The following is a 20,220-nucleotide window of genomic DNA, read 5'->3' as shown; positions in this document are numbered from 1 at the left end:
TGTAAAAAAAAAAAAGTTCCCAGATCTTGAATATCCTTTTTTCTAATTATGTTATTGTCCTGTTGCTCTGCAAAAGCAGTCATATGATGACTAAGGCACAAGAACTAATCCTGTGGATTCTGTTGCAGAAGCAGTTTGTGCTAATATGGTCTTGAAGCAGCCTGCCTTGATACCTGTGGTGATGTAACTCAAGAAATGATAGGAAGTGGTGTTGCATTATTCATTACCTTGTATTGGTTTTCAGTTCAATTTAAAAGAGAAGTTTAATTTCCAAGACTAAAGATAGATAATAAAATTTGGTATGCTTGGGAGTCTGCAAATACAATGACTGCAGCTTAGAAACTAGTTTCACTACATTACACAATTTTAAGCGCAGAAAGAGGCAATTTGGGGGAAAATAATGTTACCTGAAAGAAGGAGTAGTATACTGTATTGGCAGAGTTCTGAACTCTGACACATTTAAAACAAGGTAGTATAGTGAATTTACCTATAGTAACTTCTAGGTGACAGGAATAGCAAAAGATTTTTTTTTTTTCCATCTATTAAAACCATGAATGTCTGGAACACAGAACTATCTGGAGCCTGGAGTTTTCTCCATCATTTGTCAGTATCATCTGCTTTTTCAAAATACTGCATTTCAAAGCCTCATGTGGAAAGCTGGCTTGCTGTTGAGCTTTTTGGGTGTGATTTTCTGTGGTGTTATATACCCATTTTAAGTAGGTGCTCTGGCAGTTGTAGTTTTAAAATGTGAGTGTTTTGTTTGGTTCATAGAGGGATCTATCAGATCCCAGATAGTGGTTTTGTTATTTGTTTGGGGTTAGCATATTTTTTTCTATAGAATATCTTTTAATGCATACTACTGTGGCTACTAGTTGTGTTGTGCCATGCCACATGTCCTTGATTCATGAGTAGTAAGTATAGAATAAGTAACACGTAATAACAACTTAAAAATATAGGATAGCTACCTCTATGATGAGCCTTTGAAATTTGCTTTAGCAACTGTTTTTAGAAGTTCAGTTTTATGGACTAGGTAGAATTCTCTAATGCAGGGTATTTGTTTATGAAGCATGTTCTCTTTGACCAAAGAATGGGGATGGGAAAATAAATCTCTTGGCTTGTCTTTTAAACTATTTGAGCTACAACTTAAATACTCTGTTACTATCAGTTTCAAGTAAACTTATTTATAAACAACAGGATGTAAAAGAAAGCTGGCCTTCTATGAGGTCTATTTAGAATACAGATATCTGAAATTTTTTATCTCTATTATCTGATTTTCTGGCAGTATTTACTCTCACGTTTCTTAGCTAAGGTGGCTTTATTTTGTAATGTACTTTTCCATTACTGACCTAATCAAAACTAACTTTGTGTTAGCTTTTCACAAATATTCACTCTGCTATCTTTTTCTTCTTCTAGGAGTATATTAAGGGACTCTGTGAACCTGAACTAGAAGAAAAGGAGTACTACCCAAAGGACATGCACTGCATCTTTGTTGGTGCACAGAGCCTGTTTCTCAACAGTCTTATTCAGGATACCTGTGCTGATATAACAGTGCTGGAAATAGGATTGCTCAGTATTAAGGGAGGTGCGGAAGCTGTTGTTATGGCTCAAAGTCATGTTCAGCAGTTTGTGAAGCTTTTTGAGAATAATGAAAGCTTGTTAAGTGACAACGAATCGGAGATTAAAAAGCAGTTCAGACAATTTGTGGAAGCACATGCAGATAAATATACAATGGATTTACTGATTTTGCCTAGCTCACTAAAAAGAGAACTCCTAGCTCTCACACAAACTGAATGTTGTGAAGTGGAGAGTGATATCATAGATCTTACAGGTTCTGAAAGCCCGACAGAGCTTTTACAGAACAAAGCCTCCAAAGTAATTGCTACAAACAGAGATGGAAGAGCAAGTGGTGAGGAAGCCAGAAACAATGCTGGAACACCTGTAACTGAGCTTACAAAGCAAATGGACACTGTGTTTTCTGATGCTCCTGAGACAAGTTTTGTTCCCATAAACGTTGTGCCTCTGTTAGAGGCAGTGGTGTCTAAAGAAAGGCAGTCATGTAAAAGAAGATCTTCTGATGATGAAGAAAGGCTCCCTAAAAAGCAGTTCTCTCTGGAAAATGATCAGGACATGAAATCTGCTTCACACAGTAGTCCTTCAGACAGCAATGCAGTTATTGATCAGCTTTTGGATAGCTGCGGTGATTCAGATGATCCCAGTTATTGCCTTAAAGAAGGTGATGATATCAGTGAGGAAATGGAATATAAGATTCTTGTGAATTTTTTCAGAACAATGGGATATTCCCAAAACATTGTAGAAAAAGTTATTGGTATCCTAGGACAATCTGTGGAACCATTAGCATTGCTAGAAGAAATTGAAAAGGAACATTTGAAATTTCAAAAAGAACATGAACGGTCATCTCAAAAGCCTAGAACTATCAATCCTCCTTTAGGAAGTAAGGCAAATAATTCACAAAAGCTAGAAGACAAAGGCATTTCTGGCAATAAAAGTCCACTTAAATCCAGTCGTTCTTCCAAGGGGACAAAAAATGATTATCGCAAAGAAAGAGATTCACCAAGCACAGAAGCTGATGCAGAAGATAAAATGCATATGTTGGTATGCAAACCTGCTTTTCCTTCCAGTAAAAATTCAGCTATGTGCTATAAACAAAAAGACATTTATTGCCCTGGTAGGAGTTACAGTTCAAGGTCAAATGATACAGAAACTGATGGCGTTGTAACGTTCAGCACTGTCCAAGCTGGAGCTTTAAAAGGTGTTGATTTTGTAGCCAGAGGGAGCTCAGATGTGCAGCGTACCTCAACTAAGACTAAAACTGCAGTTCAGCAAAAATCTGCAGGGCCCTCAACTGTACAGAATAGTCATCCTGGTTTTGAGGACCGATTAGGACACTGCAGCTCTTCCCAAGTGAGATCTCTCAACCAACACCTTTCCCAAACATCAAATTCAGAAAATCCTATCCCAGAGCAGGTATTGTCTTCACAAATACATCCTTCAGATCCTGATAGAGAGACTGTGGGACCATTCAGACGTCATCCTGATCCTTCAGTTACTGGAGTTCAAAGATTTTTGGAATCTCTGAAAAAGCCGTACAGACTGGAGTTGAAAAATGAACCTGGGAAACCATATTTAAAACATATAATTATTGATGGAAGCAATGTTGCAATTTCGTAAGTATTGTTCTTTTCAGCTATCTCTTTATTAAAAGTTCAAGGAACTTTCAAATGAAATGGGGACTAAGAGGTTGCTGTGGCATGTGTAAAGTTTTTGCTAGCTAGCTTTTTGGTGACCAACAGGCCATGTACCCAGCGAGGTTTTTCAGCTACTGGTAATGGCTGCATTGGTAACTTATGGTAAGGCTTGATAAGGAAAAATTATGTGAGATTGATAGTAGCCAAGCCATTTTAATTTCCAGCATATAGCAATTATGATAGTTTTTATTCTCTGTTTAGTGACAGCATTCATTTTTATGACTGACTTGTTTGGAGTTACTAGTCTTTGTTGAGACACTGTGCATAGAAGGAAATTCAGTTTAGCGGGTGCGCTATACGACACAACTTCAGTACACAAATCCAGCTAGAATAGTGTGGCTGTGGGATATTCTATTATGAAACAATTCTTGTAGAATTTACTTTTGGTTTAAAAAAAAAAATTACACAGTCTGAAGTTCAACAAATGCAATAGCTAGTTAAAATAGAATAGAGAAAATCCTTGATTTTACCTTAAAAATTGCTTGGTAATTGCAATACTCTGGAAAATATTTTTCTTTAAAGTCTTTTAAGTTTAGCTTTCCTGCTGTGGTAGAAATTTGTGAATTTGAAATGGGTAGCTCAGATTTATGAAGCTCAAATACTAAAATAATTTGAAAAAAACTTGAACAGAATAGGCAATGAAAACTAAAACTAGATGTACATTATAGGTAGATGAGATCCTTTCTGAAAGCAAGATGTTTCAAAATGAAAAGTGAATTAATTCTACAGCATTTCTTAGTAGGCAAATGATCAGAGTTGAAGCCTGATTTGTGCCATTTCAGAGTAACCTACTTTGAGTTACCAGTGCTCCAGCTTGATGTAACGCTTCAGTCAGAAGTAATTTCAGTGAGCTCTGCTCTGTTACAAGCAATTTTATGCATGAAGCTTAATTTGCTTTGCACGCACGTAAGAAGTTGGGTTACCATCAACTTCAGTGTCTTGGTTTTTTATTTTTGCTTTTAGTGTCTCATAATTTTAAAGTGGAGATTCTTATATGGTAGTAACATAATTGTCCTGTAACAGCATTACACATTAGTACTTTGGTCCTGATACTTTTTTTGCAAATGTAGGCATGCAACAAAAATATTCCATCCCCCTTTATAAAACTTGCAGAATAGGGAACCGTATGTATGTGTGCACACACTTTGTCTCCTATTCCTCCAGATACCTGAAAGAATATATGCAAATGATCGTAGGCAATTATAGGGCTGTTGGATAATTTTAATAGACTGGCTGGCAAGACAGCGTGCAAACAAACCCTATGAAATGGGCACAGTTAGTAATGGAAAAGCTCAAGAAATCCCTTTCATTGACTATGATGCAGGGATTTTCCGTTACTGTAAATATCTTCTAATGCCTTTTTTTTCCCTCATTGTTTCTGTTGTAGACCACTTTGGAGACCATTACCGATTACAATTTTCTTTTTTTATTTTCTTTTTACTTAAGTTTGTTATAACTAACTGGAATAATCAGATAGAACCTATATTTCTTTAAGATGTTGTACTTTCTTTGGTTTATTTTAACATTTGTCTCATCAAAACTATCCTTTAATTTATTGCTGCTCTCTAGTTAGGAAGGGACTTGGATTTGTTCTTTTTATACTAAGTAATTTCGGCAAAACATGCATGTCAAAAGATTTTGTCAGTGTTTGCTATGGGGCTTTTTTTGTAGTTTTGGACTATGAAAGTGAGCAATGACAAATGCAATATTTCTTCTTAATGAGGAAGTGGTAGTTCTTAAACTGACTGGCTGTTCTCCTGCTCCACTTGTCTATGTAACAATAAGTAAGAGTAAACTTACTATGAGAACTTGCTATTTAAGATGGTTTTGGTGCATTCAGAGTTCTGCTGAAAATGCATAAACCCTTCAAAGTACAGAAGTTAGTCTTCATTCTGAAACCATACTGCGAGAACCAAAATGGAGTGCTTCAAGCAAAACAATAGTAATTCTGAGAAAGATCATCTGTATCCCCAGGCAAAGTAGGAAAAGATTAGGCTATTTAAGTGTTTTTTAAATACTTAAGCTATATTAAAATATGGATTTTAACCTTGGAGATTGGAAGTCCTGAAGAGCCTTATATCAGCTATATTATCTTGTATTTAGTTGTAACTAGTTCTTGAATAGGATAGAACACTATAGAATAGGCCAGAGTACTAGCAGTGATCCCATGAATTCTGTAGGATGCTCTTAGGCTGAGAAAAAACACATCTGACTGCTTAAGATACATGTATCTCATGTCATTTACTTCCACTTATTAGATGAAAGAAACTTCCCAAAAGAATGGGCTTAAATGCTGTTTTAAAGAAAATAAACTTTTCCAGGAAAAAAAATTTACAAAGTTATGTACTGTAAGAAAATAATGTCAAAGTCTGTCCTAAAATGAATTTAATATTTCAGACAGTTGACAGCTGATACAGTTTCCCAAAGTAACTGTGTAAACACAGATCTGCATGTGCATGTAGTCACGGTTGTGTTAATGGAAAAAAATGGATGTATGCTTCTAGTTTCAGAGACAGAGAAAGAAGCCCTTAGATACTGTTCTTTCATGGTGATGAAAGATCAACTTTAGTTCCTAAACATTTCACCAAAATTCATGGAATAGCAAAACTTCCTCAATTGTTAGACGTAATAAATACTTCTAACTTCCTTTTCTCTGTAATATGTATGAATTTTGCTTGAGAACAGAAATAATAAATTCTGTTGTTATTTTTGTGAAACGCTGTTAATACTTTTTTAGCAAACTGGGAAATCAATCTTAACTCTTCCCTTTATGTACAGTCCTAGCCTAATGATTTCTATTTTGATACCTTGGTATTTGCTGATAAGTTCTGTAAACTACCAGATGATACCTTGAAATTCCTAGATGTATAGTTCATTCAGAAATATTCATGCTGATGTTCTTAATTCATGATGAAACTGATGAAACTTTATTCATATAAAATATATCTCACTTGGCCTGTTTTTCTTGACAGCATCTTATGTATTTGCATGTGTTCCTGCTAGATAATTATTTTTCCCTGTTGAGAACAAAACATACATTTTAAAGATGATTAACTTCAAATGCCGTTTAAGGACCAAGGATCTAGTAATATAGAAATGTTTGCAGTTAGTCCAGAAAGCATCTAAAGCACAGACAAGGCGTTAAAAGAAAATTCTTCTGTTTATGAGAAGGAATGTCAGAAGATTTCTCAATGTGTAAGCTTTCCATCAAATGATCATTAATTGGAGAAGGTAATGATCATCCTTATAAATTTATTTCCCCAGGTTAAAGAGCCCAGAGCTAGTCCTTTATGACTGGCCACAACAGAACTTTTCAGGTCAATCACCGGAGAATTAATCAAAGTAATAGATCAAGGTTTTCTGTCATTTTATAGTCTTGCTAACTTTAAATGGGAAGGCTGATGTGATCCATAACTCTTGACACTGCTTTAATTCAAGGACAGTGTTTTGTTACAGTAAATAGCTTTAGCTTTTAAAGCAAACATTTCCCAATTGTTCAGACTGTTATTTAGAAAATAGTGATGTAAAAATGCAAGTCGCAACTGAGTCATAAACTACCTTGAACTCTTTAAAATTATTTCCCAAATGTGCATTAGTGGAAGAGAAATGCAAATTGTTGAGGTCATGTAGAAAATGGCAAATATACTACATCCTCTTTGTCTTTTTTAATATGGAGAGATTTTTTTCATCTACATATTTCATCTATTGGGTTTTGTGTCTTTATTTTTATGGGGTTTTTTTAAGAACAACCAAGTACATCTGAAACCAATGAATGAAAAGATAGTGAATAAAGATCTGCTTCTCTCTCTGATGGCTGCAAGACTCCTGTAAGGCAGTGGTCTCCTAACTGTTTTTGAGCACACCTATCAGTAAAACATTCATAGAGCATGCACCCCCAAATATGTATATTTATTAACTATATATTTGCATTACTGAAGTTCTGATATTTCCATCATGGACCCCAATGGATTGTCTTGCAAACCCCATGCTAGAGTAGGGCACAATAGCTGGGTACCGTTGACATAGTCCCCAAAGATGCTTATACAACGTCTGCCACCTGCTGCTTGCCCAAATAAAAACTCTGCTTATGAAAAGCAAAGGACAGAGAACTGCCTCAAAATAGCAGAACCATTGAGATATTTAAGTGTCCTACAAAACAATCAATGCATGGGGTCCTGGGGTGTTTTTTAATGTAGGTATTCTGCAGCTTCCTTCTGGCTAAATAAAGCTTCGTTATTTTCTTACATCTTAAAATGAATTGTTTTCAATCTTTCTTCAAATTGTTTTGTTTTACTTCTCGGTGCCTTGTTTATGGACATCTGCTTCCATGCCTATGTTTAGTTTTGGGGTTTTTGTGGGGTTTGGTTTGTTTAGGTTTTTTTTTTTGACCCCTGAGTGTCATGTGTTTTGGGGGAGGGCTATTAATGCATTGCCCACATGCTTAGACTAAGACTGAATGGGCTTCTGGATCAGTACTTGCCTTGTGTCTTAAGTCTGGAAGACTGCAAGAAGCTGAAGAATTTTTCCTCTTGACATGAACAGCCTAGTAAAAATTGCACATTGATATGTTAATGCTAGCTGTACTTTCAGTGTGCTTGTTGAATGAGAGAAAGCCCAGAGTTTATTCCAGCCACTAACAAGTATTTTTTAAAATTCCCTCTTTTTGCATGCTGAGAACAGGCTTTCAGGGCAGACTGAAATATCCAGATAGTTGTCAGGTAATTTTAAATTAAATTTTATTAAAAGGTGGAAGAAACTCAGAATGAAAGAATAATTGGATGGAATTAAATCTTGCTAGAATTATTTGTAAATAATGATGTGTACTTCCCTTAATTTAGTTACAAAACCAAAGGGGAAATGTTAAATGTCCTGGAAAGCAACCTGCTGTTTGCTGCTTATAATTATCTCAAGTTTAACTTAAGAAATACTTTTGTAGGGTCTTCACATTTTTTTAAAGAACTGGGACAGCTAAAACCAGTATTTATAATGGCAATTGGGGAAAAGATACAGTCTTTGAGATGGATATCTTGAAAAAAAACACCTTTCTGCGGTAATTTGCTGTCCTTCAGATGTTTATCTAGCTCAGATGAAGCATTTCATGCTTCTGTTTATCTAGCAGTGACATATTTGTTCATATTATAGGTTGCCTTAATTCTACATGTTATTTAATAAAGTTAAATATATTGCTTCTATGTGCATGGTTTTGGGCTTTTTTTAAGTTGTTACAGAGCAGGAGTTTGTGGTCATAGGGGACAAATCAAGAGCTGCTGTACTAGGCTTCAAAACATTTAAAAAACAGAGTACTCTCAAGTTCAGCAAGCTTAAAGCTCTAAAGCAGGAGAATGGACGGGTAGAGAAGGCATAATTTTTAACATGAACATTGAGACTGCTGCCTCTCTTGAAGTCCAATTGAGAGCCATTAATACAGTGAAAGTATTTAGCAGAGTTTTTCAGTTTATTGAATAGGATACCTAATTTGAGGTGGGGCATGATGACAGTGTTTTAAGTTTATGACCTAGAGGGTTTATGAGGGCTAGCTCTTCTCTGACAACTGCATTCCTTTATTTGAGTGCTCTTGACATCAATAACGCTTAATTTTATTAGGGCAAGTGTGGCATAGGATTTTTTTTTTCTCCAGAAACTGTTAATAAGTCAGATTTTTTTGCTGTGTATAGTTCAGATGTAGCTTACTCTTTTTTTTTATGCAGAAGGGGAAAAAAAAAAACATTCCTCTCCAAATTCAAAGAACCATACTAGATTTATTTTTGACACATTTATTCCAAAATGAGTTTACAAAATTGGAAAAGGATACATGGATGGTACTAAAGACTGAGTTTCACTGTAAAATATTTCCATGGAGATGTTTTGAAGAACTCCCTGTTCAGAAGATTTCCTGTTAGGTTAAACTAGGGGTTTAAAGATAAGATTCCATTCAAAACTAATAAGGCTTGCTATTAGGCTTATAATATACAATTGCACATTAACTATGAGACTGGTTTAAAATGAATACCACTTGGTCATTTATTGTAATGAGAAGCACTTTGTAGTGATTTAACATTTAACTCAAAATGTAGAATATGTACTACTTTGTAGGAAATGCTTTGCCTGTTCATGCCATCAGTTCTGCATCAGTGTGACTTTTCTAAGTATACATTTGTTTTGTCTAAGTGTAGCCTCTAATCTGTGAAAATGCAAGGGGAGAAGTTTCTGAATGAAAACTGGATTTAGCCTTATATAAGGTGCTAACAGGTGTTTTGTAGGAATTTATTCTACAGGTATTTTGATTCTGTCTTCCATGCTTTAAGATTTTTCTTCCGTTATTGTTCTGAAGCTCAGTTCCTAGAATCTGGTTAGACAGTTAATTGCTAAAGGAGGACTTCCTGCCACGTGTTAAATGGGCATATAGGATCATTGGGGTAATTCAGGTTGGGAGGGACCTCACACGGTCATCAGTTCCAGTCTCTGTATCACTTACATTAGGCAGTTGCTGATTTTTCTGGAAAGTCACTTAACTGAGTTGCAAAAACAGGTAATGAACATCTTACATTTTTAAGGGGGAGGGGGGGGAGAATACCCTGAAATAGTGTTTTGAAAATATTTCTTCAAAGAAATTTCATTATTTTGCTTGAAAATGATGGCTCAGATTGTTGAAATGAAGGGAGAGGAGGCCCTAATGCCTTAGATTATCAGAGAACTACTCAGATGTAATACTTGGGAACCAGTTGAACCTGTTTTGTAGTGGGACTATATTTGGAACTACCACAATATTGGATTATGATCATTTTAATCTATAATCAATAGATTTCTGAAACCATCACTAGTGGCCTCTCTTTAAAAATAAACCCACTTTTGATTACTCAAATACCATTGCGCCTGCAAAACTGAAAGGAGGTTGAGCTATAAAGTTGTAAAGTGATGTTTTTATTCTCTTCTTTTGCAGATGATCTCTCTCCATTTATACGATTCCTCATCTACAATATCCATCTTTCTTTAAATTCATAGTAGTAAAACTCTAGTGAATTTCATCCCCTTTCTCTTTCTTTCACGCCCAGGCATGGTCTAAGGAAATTCTTTTCCTGTCGAGGAATTGCAATAGCGGTTGACTACTTTTGGAAACGTGGCCACAGAAATATTACCGTATTTGTTCCACAGTGGAGAACACGACGTGATCCTTACATTACAGGTGAGGGAAATAGTTTAACAAAGAAAACAGTAGAAAACTACATTGTAATTATTTCTTTGGATACTTCTGTGAAGAATGAATGGAGAAGAAATACTTTATAAAACGTTAAGCAGGAGCAGTGTGGTGGCTCAGCATGAGTAATCGGGTTTCCATACACAGTGTGAGACACTGTGAAATGCTGTTTAGGCTAACTGATGTACCATAAGTAGAGACCTTTTTGTTTGTTTTGGGTTTTGTTGGCTCTTTAATTTCTAGTTTTAACCTCTTCCTCCCCATTTTTATAATATTAGCAATTCTTCAGCTATCAATATGTCATTTCTCTAGATCAATAGGTACAAAAATAGCCTATCTCCTCTGCTAATTATCTCTCAGACTAATTGTCAAATCTATAAATAGCCTAAAAGAAAGCTTTTGTTTTTAAGAACAGTTGTTTCATGTTTTAACAGAGCAGGATTTCTTAACACAGCTCCAGGATGTTGGAATATTGTCTTTAACCCCTGCAAGGATGGTTTTAGGAGCAAGAATTGCTGCTCATGATGACAGGTATGGAATATACGTAGTTTTAAGGTCTTTTTAAACATCTGCCTAGTGGTTGTAAAAGCTTAGTATTTCATGAGCGGTTGCATTAGCTAGTTCTTCAACCTGTCTAGGCAGAGCTCTGTGCATCCAACTTAAGACTGAGTTCTACATCTGTTACATTATTTTATGGTCCTAAGAAACATTTCTATATGTAATTCTCTAATAATATTGTACGTACTGTTTTCAGAAATTTGTGGAAAATGACAAGTTTTCATGGAAATTTTAACCAAAAAAAAAAAAAGCTAATACATTTCAAATGTCATCACTTGCATTGAGGAACAAATTAGTCATCTAGTAATGTTTTTATGCTTTCCTGATCATCAATCTATCCCTGAATTATCTTGAACGTTTGGGGAGCACTAGCATAAATCAGCTACTGATCAGGCACTTTTTGTTCCTTTTTTTTTATTATTATTATTTTCTTGATGCCATTGTGGCACACAAACATAGATGTGTATTTGGAGCAGTGTATTTCTAACAATGTGTAGGCTAGTAAATTTCCAAGTTAATTTGAGCACCAAAGTTCAACTTCAAAATGTGGGGATCATCTTTCAGTGAACAAGACAACAGTAAGCTTTAGGGTTTTTTTGTTGGGTGTTGGGTGGGGGTTTCCTAGTGCTTCCATTGGGAAAATTTGGCAATGGCAATCTTGAGACACAGTTAAAAGCATGTGCTGCTTAAGTTTGGGGTTGTTTTTTTTTCCACAACCAGCATTCCTAATTCTGCATGGATGAGCGTTTTGCAGCTTTGAAACTGTGTTTTGCAGCTAGCTACAATTCTCTGGATTTCAGTTTCTTCCTTCCCACTAATAATCATTCATACTTTATTTTTCTGACTACAAAATTGTCAAGTTTTTGCATCATGGGCATGTCTATTTTTGTTAGATTGCGCAGTCATGTACCTGATTGCAAAACTTGATATGCAAAAGATATATAGAGTGCACTTAATTTATCTTCCTTGTTAAAATATAGCAACTCTGATCTCTTGCATAATAATGTTGTAGCAAAAAAAAATGTACAAGGCAGCCAAGCTGAAGTTGTTTATGCGCTAATATTTTATATACACCCAGCATTTCATACAAAATGCTATGTAGGTGCAGTATTTACAGTTGAGATTACTGTGGAAATGAGTGTTGTGTTGACATATTTGCACTTTTGTCAAAAGCGTACACTTTTCTTTGAAAGGACACCATCCATTATCTTTTGCTATAATAGTTTCAAATAGCAAAAAGCTTGTTTTCAGACAGATTAAAAAAACCAAAACATGGTATTTTCTTAATAAATCAATAGTTACCTTTTGTCATAATTTATTTAACAACAAAATGGTAGCAGCACTCTTTGTTAACAACTGTTGATAGAGGAAACAACTGACATGCATAACACTGTCTTATGGAACATGGACATTAATGCTAAGCAAAAAAGTATATGGAAAAGAGTTTGTGTTGGAATGTGTAATAAATACTTTACTCTTTTGTAAAGCAAACCATTTACCTCTACAAATATTTAGAATCTGATAATCCCACAGGGTTTGGGAGGTTTTGCTTGTGGCTTTTTTTTTAATGGGGGGAAAAAAGCCTCCCATGAAGACTCTGCTGCACTAAGTCATGCCATCTAAAACGTTGTTTAAAGTTATATGGTGGATCAAAACAGAGTAATTTCCTGGTAATCAAAGTGCTTGTTTTCATGCAAATAGATTACTCTTGGATGGTGAAATGTTTAGTTTTCTAGATCTTTGGACAATTTTCAGCAAAGCAGACTATCTTAACAGTCTTTGCAATGAATTTTACAGGTTTTTATTACACCTTGCTGATAAAACTGGAGGTGTTATTGTGACTAATGATAACTTCAGAGAATTTGTGACAGAATCACTTGCCTGGAGAGAAATTATTCAAAAAAGGTAATTACTCGATTTCTATGAAAACTTAAAAGGATGTCTGCCCTTACAGTTGTGGGTACTCTACCTTCACATGGGATTTTTTTATTTTTCATTAATTTGTCATACATTTCTGGTAGAGGCCAACAAACTACTGTCTGTGTTTCACCACTTTGATTCATGGCCTTATAATCATGTGTTGAGTAGTCTAATGTCCCTGTTATCCATATATTCTCTAATACATGTCTGTTAATTGCTCACATAAATAGAAGCTTGGTGTAGCAGCCAAGCTATGTCATTTCTGAAGCTCTGTGGTAGATCCTGTTAGGGTATGCACTTTAGGGTCCATTCTCACAGGCTTTCTTGTTTTACATTTGTTGTGATCTAACCCTAGCCTGTCCGGACTGACCCAAGGGCTGCTGCATGAACTATTTCCTGTTTAATTTGTTCAAAGGCTTGTCCTTGTTTAGGGCCCCATTTGAAACTGTTCTTCTTCTGGGTCACTTGATAGAGAGGGATTACAATCAGATTGTAATTTAGAATATGCTTTCTCCAAAAACCCACAAAGCATAAGAAAGCTTGTGTTTCCTTTTTGCTAGTTGGTGGAGACATAGGTGTTATTTTGTTGATCACATCCATTGGGATCTGATGACATCCATCTTGCCATTTTATTCCTAAAAACTGGATCTCCTGTGCAGGTCCCTTGAACTTGCTTTGTTTTGTGGCAAAACTGGCTTTCAGAAGGACTTGGACTACTTTCTTCCCTTTCTCAAAAACTTCTGCTGTATTGCCCCACACAATGTCATCATAAAAAGGACTCTCATGGTTTAACCCCAGCCAGCAACTAAACACAATGCAGCCACTTGCTCACTCCCCCTCCAATGGGATGAGGGAGAGAATCAGAAGGGGAAAAGTGAGAAAACTCATGGGTTGAGATAAACACAGTTTAATAGGTAAAGCAAAAGCCACACATGCAAGCCAAGCAGAACAAGGAATTGATTCGCTTCCCATTGACAGGCATTCAGCTATGTCCAGGAAACCACCACACATGATGGTTACTTGGGAAGACAGACGCCATCACTCTGAATGTCACCCCCTTCCTCCTTCTTCACCCAGCTTTAAATGCTGAGCATGACATCCTACGGTATGGAATATCCCTTTGGTCAGTTGGGGTCAGCTGTCCCGGCTGCATCCCCTCTCAACTTCTTGTGCACCCCAACCTACTCGCTGGTGGGGTGGTGTGAGAAGCAGAAAAGGCCTTGACTCTGTGTAAGCCCTGCTGAGCAGTAACGAAAACATCACTGAATTATCGAGACTGTTTCCAGCACAAATCCAAAACATAGCCCCGTACTAGCTACTGTGAAGAAACGAACTCCACTGCAGCCAAAACCAGCACAACGTTTAATTTCTTCAAGGAGACATGATAGCTGATGCAGACATATGGTGTCACTTTTAAGGTTTCAGAATCAATCACTCTTTACTGTAGAATGACAAATCAGCATAGCTAAACAAAATAATGAACACTCGCAACATATCCCTGTAGCCGTTTCCCTGCAGTTGTTGAATGTCCCTTGGGTTTAGATAAATTCACTTAGCTATAGAGTATCCCTGCTTCAGCTCTATAAATTGCGCATAGTTTCTGCTGTGTAACTGGTTTCTTTTTTGTTTGCTTGGGTTTTTGTTTCGGTTTGGTTTTCCCCCTCTGGTTAAATCAGGTCATTTTACTATTAAGGTATGATCTTCTGTTGCACAAATTTCCCACTAATTCCTCACACTCTCCATGATATCTTCTGAGGGTACATCTACTACAGTGTTCTGTATAGGTCTAATGAAATAAATAATTGAAAACCGTCCTGCGTTCTCCCAATATAGCTGGGAGAACATGGAACTGATGTTGGCTAATCATGTAGGTATGTCCTGGTTTGGCTAAAACAGGACCATTTCCCCTTTCAGTAGTTCTCACTTCAGTTAAGTTTCTTCTAAGTAACTGCACTTTCTGAAGCTGGCTACATGTTTTTCAGGCAGCGTCTGCTTTCAGAATTGAGAATGCTTAATGTTTATAGTTGTTACTAAAGTAACAGTAGGATTGGTATGCAGAAAGGCCTATGTTTATACTCATTTCTGTGGGAACCAAGGTCACTGCTGGTGGTTTTTATGTTCCACAAGTGAAAAGACGTAAAAGGATTGCGCCTGCAGGAAAGTGCAGATGGGACAGGTGACCAAAAACTGACCAACAACATATTTTCATCCCATACACGTCATACTCAGTATAAAGCTGAGGGATCACGAGGGTCAGCCCTTCATTTCTTTCATGGCCGGCATCGCTGTGGGGCTCTGTTCTTCTCCTGCCTCTGATCCAAATTCCTGAATCCGGTCTGTTTCTGGGTCCAGTCCGGAACAGCCAGGTGCCTGCCCTGCTGTGGCAGTGGTGTGAGCAACCATGGCTCACAATTCTGTGATCATCATTTGGAACCTAAATATTGGTTTTGTATATTTTCATTTCTATTATTAGTAGTAGTAGTATTAATATTATTATACTCTTTTTTAATTGTTTTATTAAAGTAGTTTTAATTTTCCAATCTGTAAGTCTCTCTCCATTTTCTTGTTTTCTTCTCCTTCTGGGAAAGGAAGGGGTTAATAAAGATCACCTGTCATCAGCTTTAAGTGCTGGCCCAGCCTTGAACGGTGACAAGGTATTTATGCTGTTTCTTGTGTGAATTCTACCCAGGTCAGGTTCTGTTCACCTACAGAACTTTAACAAGAATATTTAGCACATCATTCTGAGTCTGTGGGGGTTTTTTAAGAGCTTATCTTAACATCTGCTATTAGTTTTACTTCTAGGGAAATTCCACTATACCAAATTCTCTCCTTGCAGACAGATTTTAGTTGAACTGGTTTCCTTCAATGCAGATTTCCCCCTGCCCCAAAATGATTCCAGAAAAAAAGGTTCTTTGTGTCTTAACTGTAAATAGCTAATGCTATGTTTGCTAGTTATGTGGCTTTCTGATAACATATGCATTTTAGCTACATGGTTGAAGATCCTTACAAGGAAGGTGAGTTTGAACAACCAGAAAATCTTCTCTTATCACCTAGGAAATTCCACTCTGGTCTGGTTGTGAAAATTTGCAGTCATCCCACACTTGCTGTCAAATTGGAGAAAAAAAAACAAACAAACAAAAAAAAAAAAAAACCACAAAAAAAAACACCACAACCCTCAGTGTTCTGCAGTGTAATGGGAATAGTTCACAGAAGCTCCTATTAAATTATTTTGACAGTGAATGCTTTTTGTATCTAAAATGGGTTAGTAGTTAAACTTGAGTGACTCCTGATGTGAAGTGTCTGCTCTAAGGCAACTTGTCCTGTGCCATAGAGGTGAAGGGCAGTGAAGGTATAATACATTGTTAGAAATAATCATGAAAGAACTCTCTTGCAGGTTGCTACAGTACACTTTTGCTGGTGACATATTTATGGTTCCTGATGATCCTTTGGGAAGAAATGGACCTAGATTAGATGACTTCCTTCGAAGTGAAGGCTCTTCTAGGTATAAGCACTGTTTTCACTTTTGTTTGAGACAGTTACAATTTCACATTTGAAATAAACTGTTTTCCTGGTCCACTTGAACACCTCTTTAGATCTATATAGAAAAGGTACAGTAAAATTAAGCAAGAACACTGTAGGGTGTAGTAGCTTAACAAAAACATGTTTTTCCTGTTACTTCAGTCTGTTCAGAAACTGCTGGTGACATTTGCATCTAACCAAGATCTTTCTCAGAACTAAGATAAGTAAGACAATAGCTTCCTCTGAGATTTGATTGTGGTGGCTGTCATACAAAGGTGGCCCAGACTGTGTTAACATCACACAAAGCTGCCAGTGGCTTGGGTATGTGGTAGCCTGATATCCTGTTAGTTACAGTGATGTTATTTAAAACACTTATTCATAGTGGGACAATAGGTGCTGCAAAAGAAACGCTCTGCACTCATACTGTTTGTCACGGGAGAGGCATTTGACTTCAGACTGGAGGGTACTGTACTGTTAACAGAACAATTTTTGAGAAGCATTGTTATTAAATGCATTTGTATCTTACTCATAATTTTAAATACTAATAAACCTATATTGTTCCTTTAAGATCATTATACTTTTTAAATGTGCATATATTCAAAGTATGAATTTGCTTGGCATTAACAGTCGATATAATCAGAGTAACAAACTTTTTATAGAAGACTGTGTTCTACATAATGGTATTGTCAAATTGATATAATGCATTTTACATCTGGTAGTGGTAACTGTAGTTAATAATTACAAGGGTTTGATTATACCTTGCTTTGAATCTTGGTCAATATGACTTTGATTAACAACAAAGGATTCATGAAGGGAGTTAAGAGTATGTAAAGTCCTAGAAGTTTACGAGAATATCTGGACTGATTGTGTGAAGGATGAGTTATTTGACAAGCTGGCAAAGTGACTATTCCATTAACCAGCTTGGCAGTGAAACTGATTTTTAAGGTGTCCTGAAGTGAACTACCTTTATTATAATAGTAAAAATCACGCCCACAGGTCAAGATGACCCTTGCCCAGGTGAAGACCCTTCCCGTGAGCATGTGTAGTTATATGAATGAGTATGTAATCATATGTAAATTACTGGCCAATCAGTAGTTAGTAGGTGTGTATGGAAAAGTACTAATCTCCGATTTTTGTGTATAAAAGGAACACAGACTTGCTGTTGGTGTGCTTGATTTGTGGAAAAGTCCACCAAGCACCCAAGCCTGAATAAACACGTATCTGTTCTGAGCGTGTGAAACTGCTTTGTTGCATGCCAGGCACAAACCCACTTTTCAGACAACACCAAGTCTTGAGAGTGGTTTTGCTCTTTTGCACAAAAAAATAAGCTGCTCTTTGCTCTTCTTTCACCAGCTTAGGAGCTATAAATGCTAATGATAGTGAGGAGTATTGAGAGAGCTCTTGGAAACAAGTGAGGTAATTGAAAATCAGCAGTACAAAAGGCAAGCTATACTTAATGAATAATACAAAGAATAAGCAGGAATCTCAGCTATTGGAAACAAATGAGGAAAGTGAGATGTGTATACCAGTGGGCCATGGGTTGATTTGAAAATAACCATGTAATGTTGACATGAAAAAAGCAAGTGCAGTTCTGGAACTCCAGCAGGAAACACTAAGAAAGTATCCAAGCTCTAATATAAAACCCATATGAGATGTCATTTGGAACACTGTTTTAGCTGCCTGTGTCTGACAAAAATAAAGTGGAAACAGAGTGTATTCTTAGGGGTGATGGTGATGATTGTAGAAATAGAAAGATATTTTTGAGAAGACTCTAGAAGAGCTTCATTTCCTGTCTGTAAACTTGGAACTGGAACTAGGCTTTGGTCTTTGGGGGTGTGTGGTAGGATTTTTTACAACAGAGAGAAGGTGCCTTTGTAAAGACTTAATTTTGTTCCTTCCCTGAGACTTTTCTACTTAAATGATGCAGAAAGCATAAAGGGCACCAGGAATAAGATCAGAAAGTAGAAGGATCTCAAGCAATTAGAGAGCCTTTCCATGTGGAGTAATGGGAGGTCTGGTAACCTAAATGCTTCCAAAATAGAGCTCTGTAGTTTAGATACTGTTTCCCTTGGTAGTAGTGAACTAGACTGTAACATGAGTTCCAGTTCACATTTCTGTGTTACCTGGTGGCACCTGAAGTAGACTTGGCCCTAAATTTTGTAGTGCTAGCAGTTAGAATAGCAACAACTTTTCAGAATCTGAAATGAAATCTCAATAATTAAGGAAGAATATTCAGATCCTGAAATTGCTGGAAAACTTCATTGCCCCCTTAAGGATATCCTATGAGGAAATCAAGGCCTTGATCTAAATGTTGAGCACAGCTCACAGTCATGAGCAAAAATAGATGAGGAATAGTCTTGTGGAGCATCTGCAAGCCTCTTCGGTCTGTCAGTATTTTCACATGTTCTGAGTCAATGTACATGTGTTCAATGTATCTTTTTATCCATTTAGCTCAATAATACTGATGTTGAATCTTCCATAAAATAAGCTTTGACTGTTGCTGTATTCTGTCAAGTAAAGTACTCACAGCATATTGGAACCAGTCCTAGATAATATTAGTTAATGCTGTTAGTCGTGCCAGATTCAAATTGAAAACTGTTACACCTACAGTTTTGTTTCACTTTGAAAAAATGCTTATCATTTGGTTCCAATCAGTAACTAGCTGAGCAGCAATTAAGTATAGGAGTTATACGCATTTTTCTCTTCTGTGTTTGTACAGAGACAGCTAGCATCTCCTTTACTTTAATTTAATTTAATCAACATTTTTATTTTGTTCCCTAGAGATTTTCGGTCAGGACAATATTCTTCTGAGACACCTTTCTTCGTACCAGTCCCCAAACCAACCAGTAGCAGTCAACAGCCTAAAAACAGAGTACATGGTGATCATTCATCAACATGGCTTCCGCTGGAAACAAACATACAGGCTTGTCTAGCAATTCCACCACAGAGATCTGCCTCAGAAACAGTACAGCTAAAAGAAGCCCTGATAAAAATTTTTCCTGATTATGAGCAAAGACAGAAGATTGATCAAATACTAGCTGATCATCCATTCATGAGAGATCTTAATGCACTGTCTGCCATGGTGCTTGACTGAATATTATACAGGGTTTTTATATCACAACTGATCTGACTAACTTTGAATATCAATGTGAACAAAAGTTATGCTCTGTTATGTTACTTTGTGAATATTCAAAACCTAATTTTATTTGTATAAACAAAGATATTTTTTGTGTATGTTCTGTTGCTAATAGATGCCAGTTTTTGATAAATTAAAAACTGCTGCTACTACAGATTTGTAGTAATATTTTCTATGAAAAAAACCCAAATCTTTTCTTTCACTTGAATTGCTTATTAAAACAGTAGCAGTTCTAAGGAACTGTTATCACTTTAAATAGTGTTAGCACTTTTTAAAAAACCCTTTTTTCAAAAGGGCAAAATCATGTTAGAGGCTTAAAAGTGACTCTCGCAGCTTCAGATATATTTTCCACATGCACGCATAAGGTACTGTAACATAAGCCATACACCTGTCAGATATCATTGTTGGTGTTTGTATCTACAGTATAGATATTCTTAGAAAACCTATGCTCTACTAGTACCTCCTTCCCTTAGGAACTTTGAAATATTTCTCCATGGAAATAAAACAGACCTTTTGAATATTTTCAGATCCGAAGACTTCTACGTAGTGTGTATGTGAACCTGCTTTCCTTAAGCCTGCATCGTGGAGTTTGGAAATAGGCTGTACTCCTAAGGGTCTCTGGCCAG

The 20,220-nt window shown here is 36.4% G+C and overlaps 1 protein-coding gene across 1 annotated transcript; it reads left to right on the top strand.

Moving 5' to 3' along the window:
• Positions 1 to 1,413: 1,413 nt before the first annotated feature.
• Positions 1,414 to 19,748, top strand: N4BP1 (NEDD4 binding protein 1; the record flags this gene model as incomplete). The annotated part of the gene is made up of 6 exons (XM_009708362.1): positions 1,414 to 3,185; positions 10,319 to 10,449; positions 10,896 to 10,992; positions 12,817 to 12,924; positions 16,334 to 16,441; positions 19,240 to 19,748. Coding segments are annotated over 6 exons (2,529 nt in total), but the record flags the coding sequence as incomplete, so codon positions are not given.
• Positions 19,749 to 20,220: the final 472 nt, after the last annotated feature.

This window comes from Cariama cristata, unplaced genomic scaffold, assembly GCF_000690535.1.
Source record: "Cariama cristata isolate BGI_N322 unplaced genomic scaffold, ASM69053v1 scaffold13609, whole genome shotgun sequence".
In the NCBI taxonomy this organism is placed as follows: Eukaryota; Metazoa; Chordata; class Aves; order Cariamiformes; family Cariamidae; genus Cariama; species Cariama cristata.
Note: the sequence above shows the minus strand (reverse complement) of the source record. Positions and strands in the feature narration are given on the sequence as shown.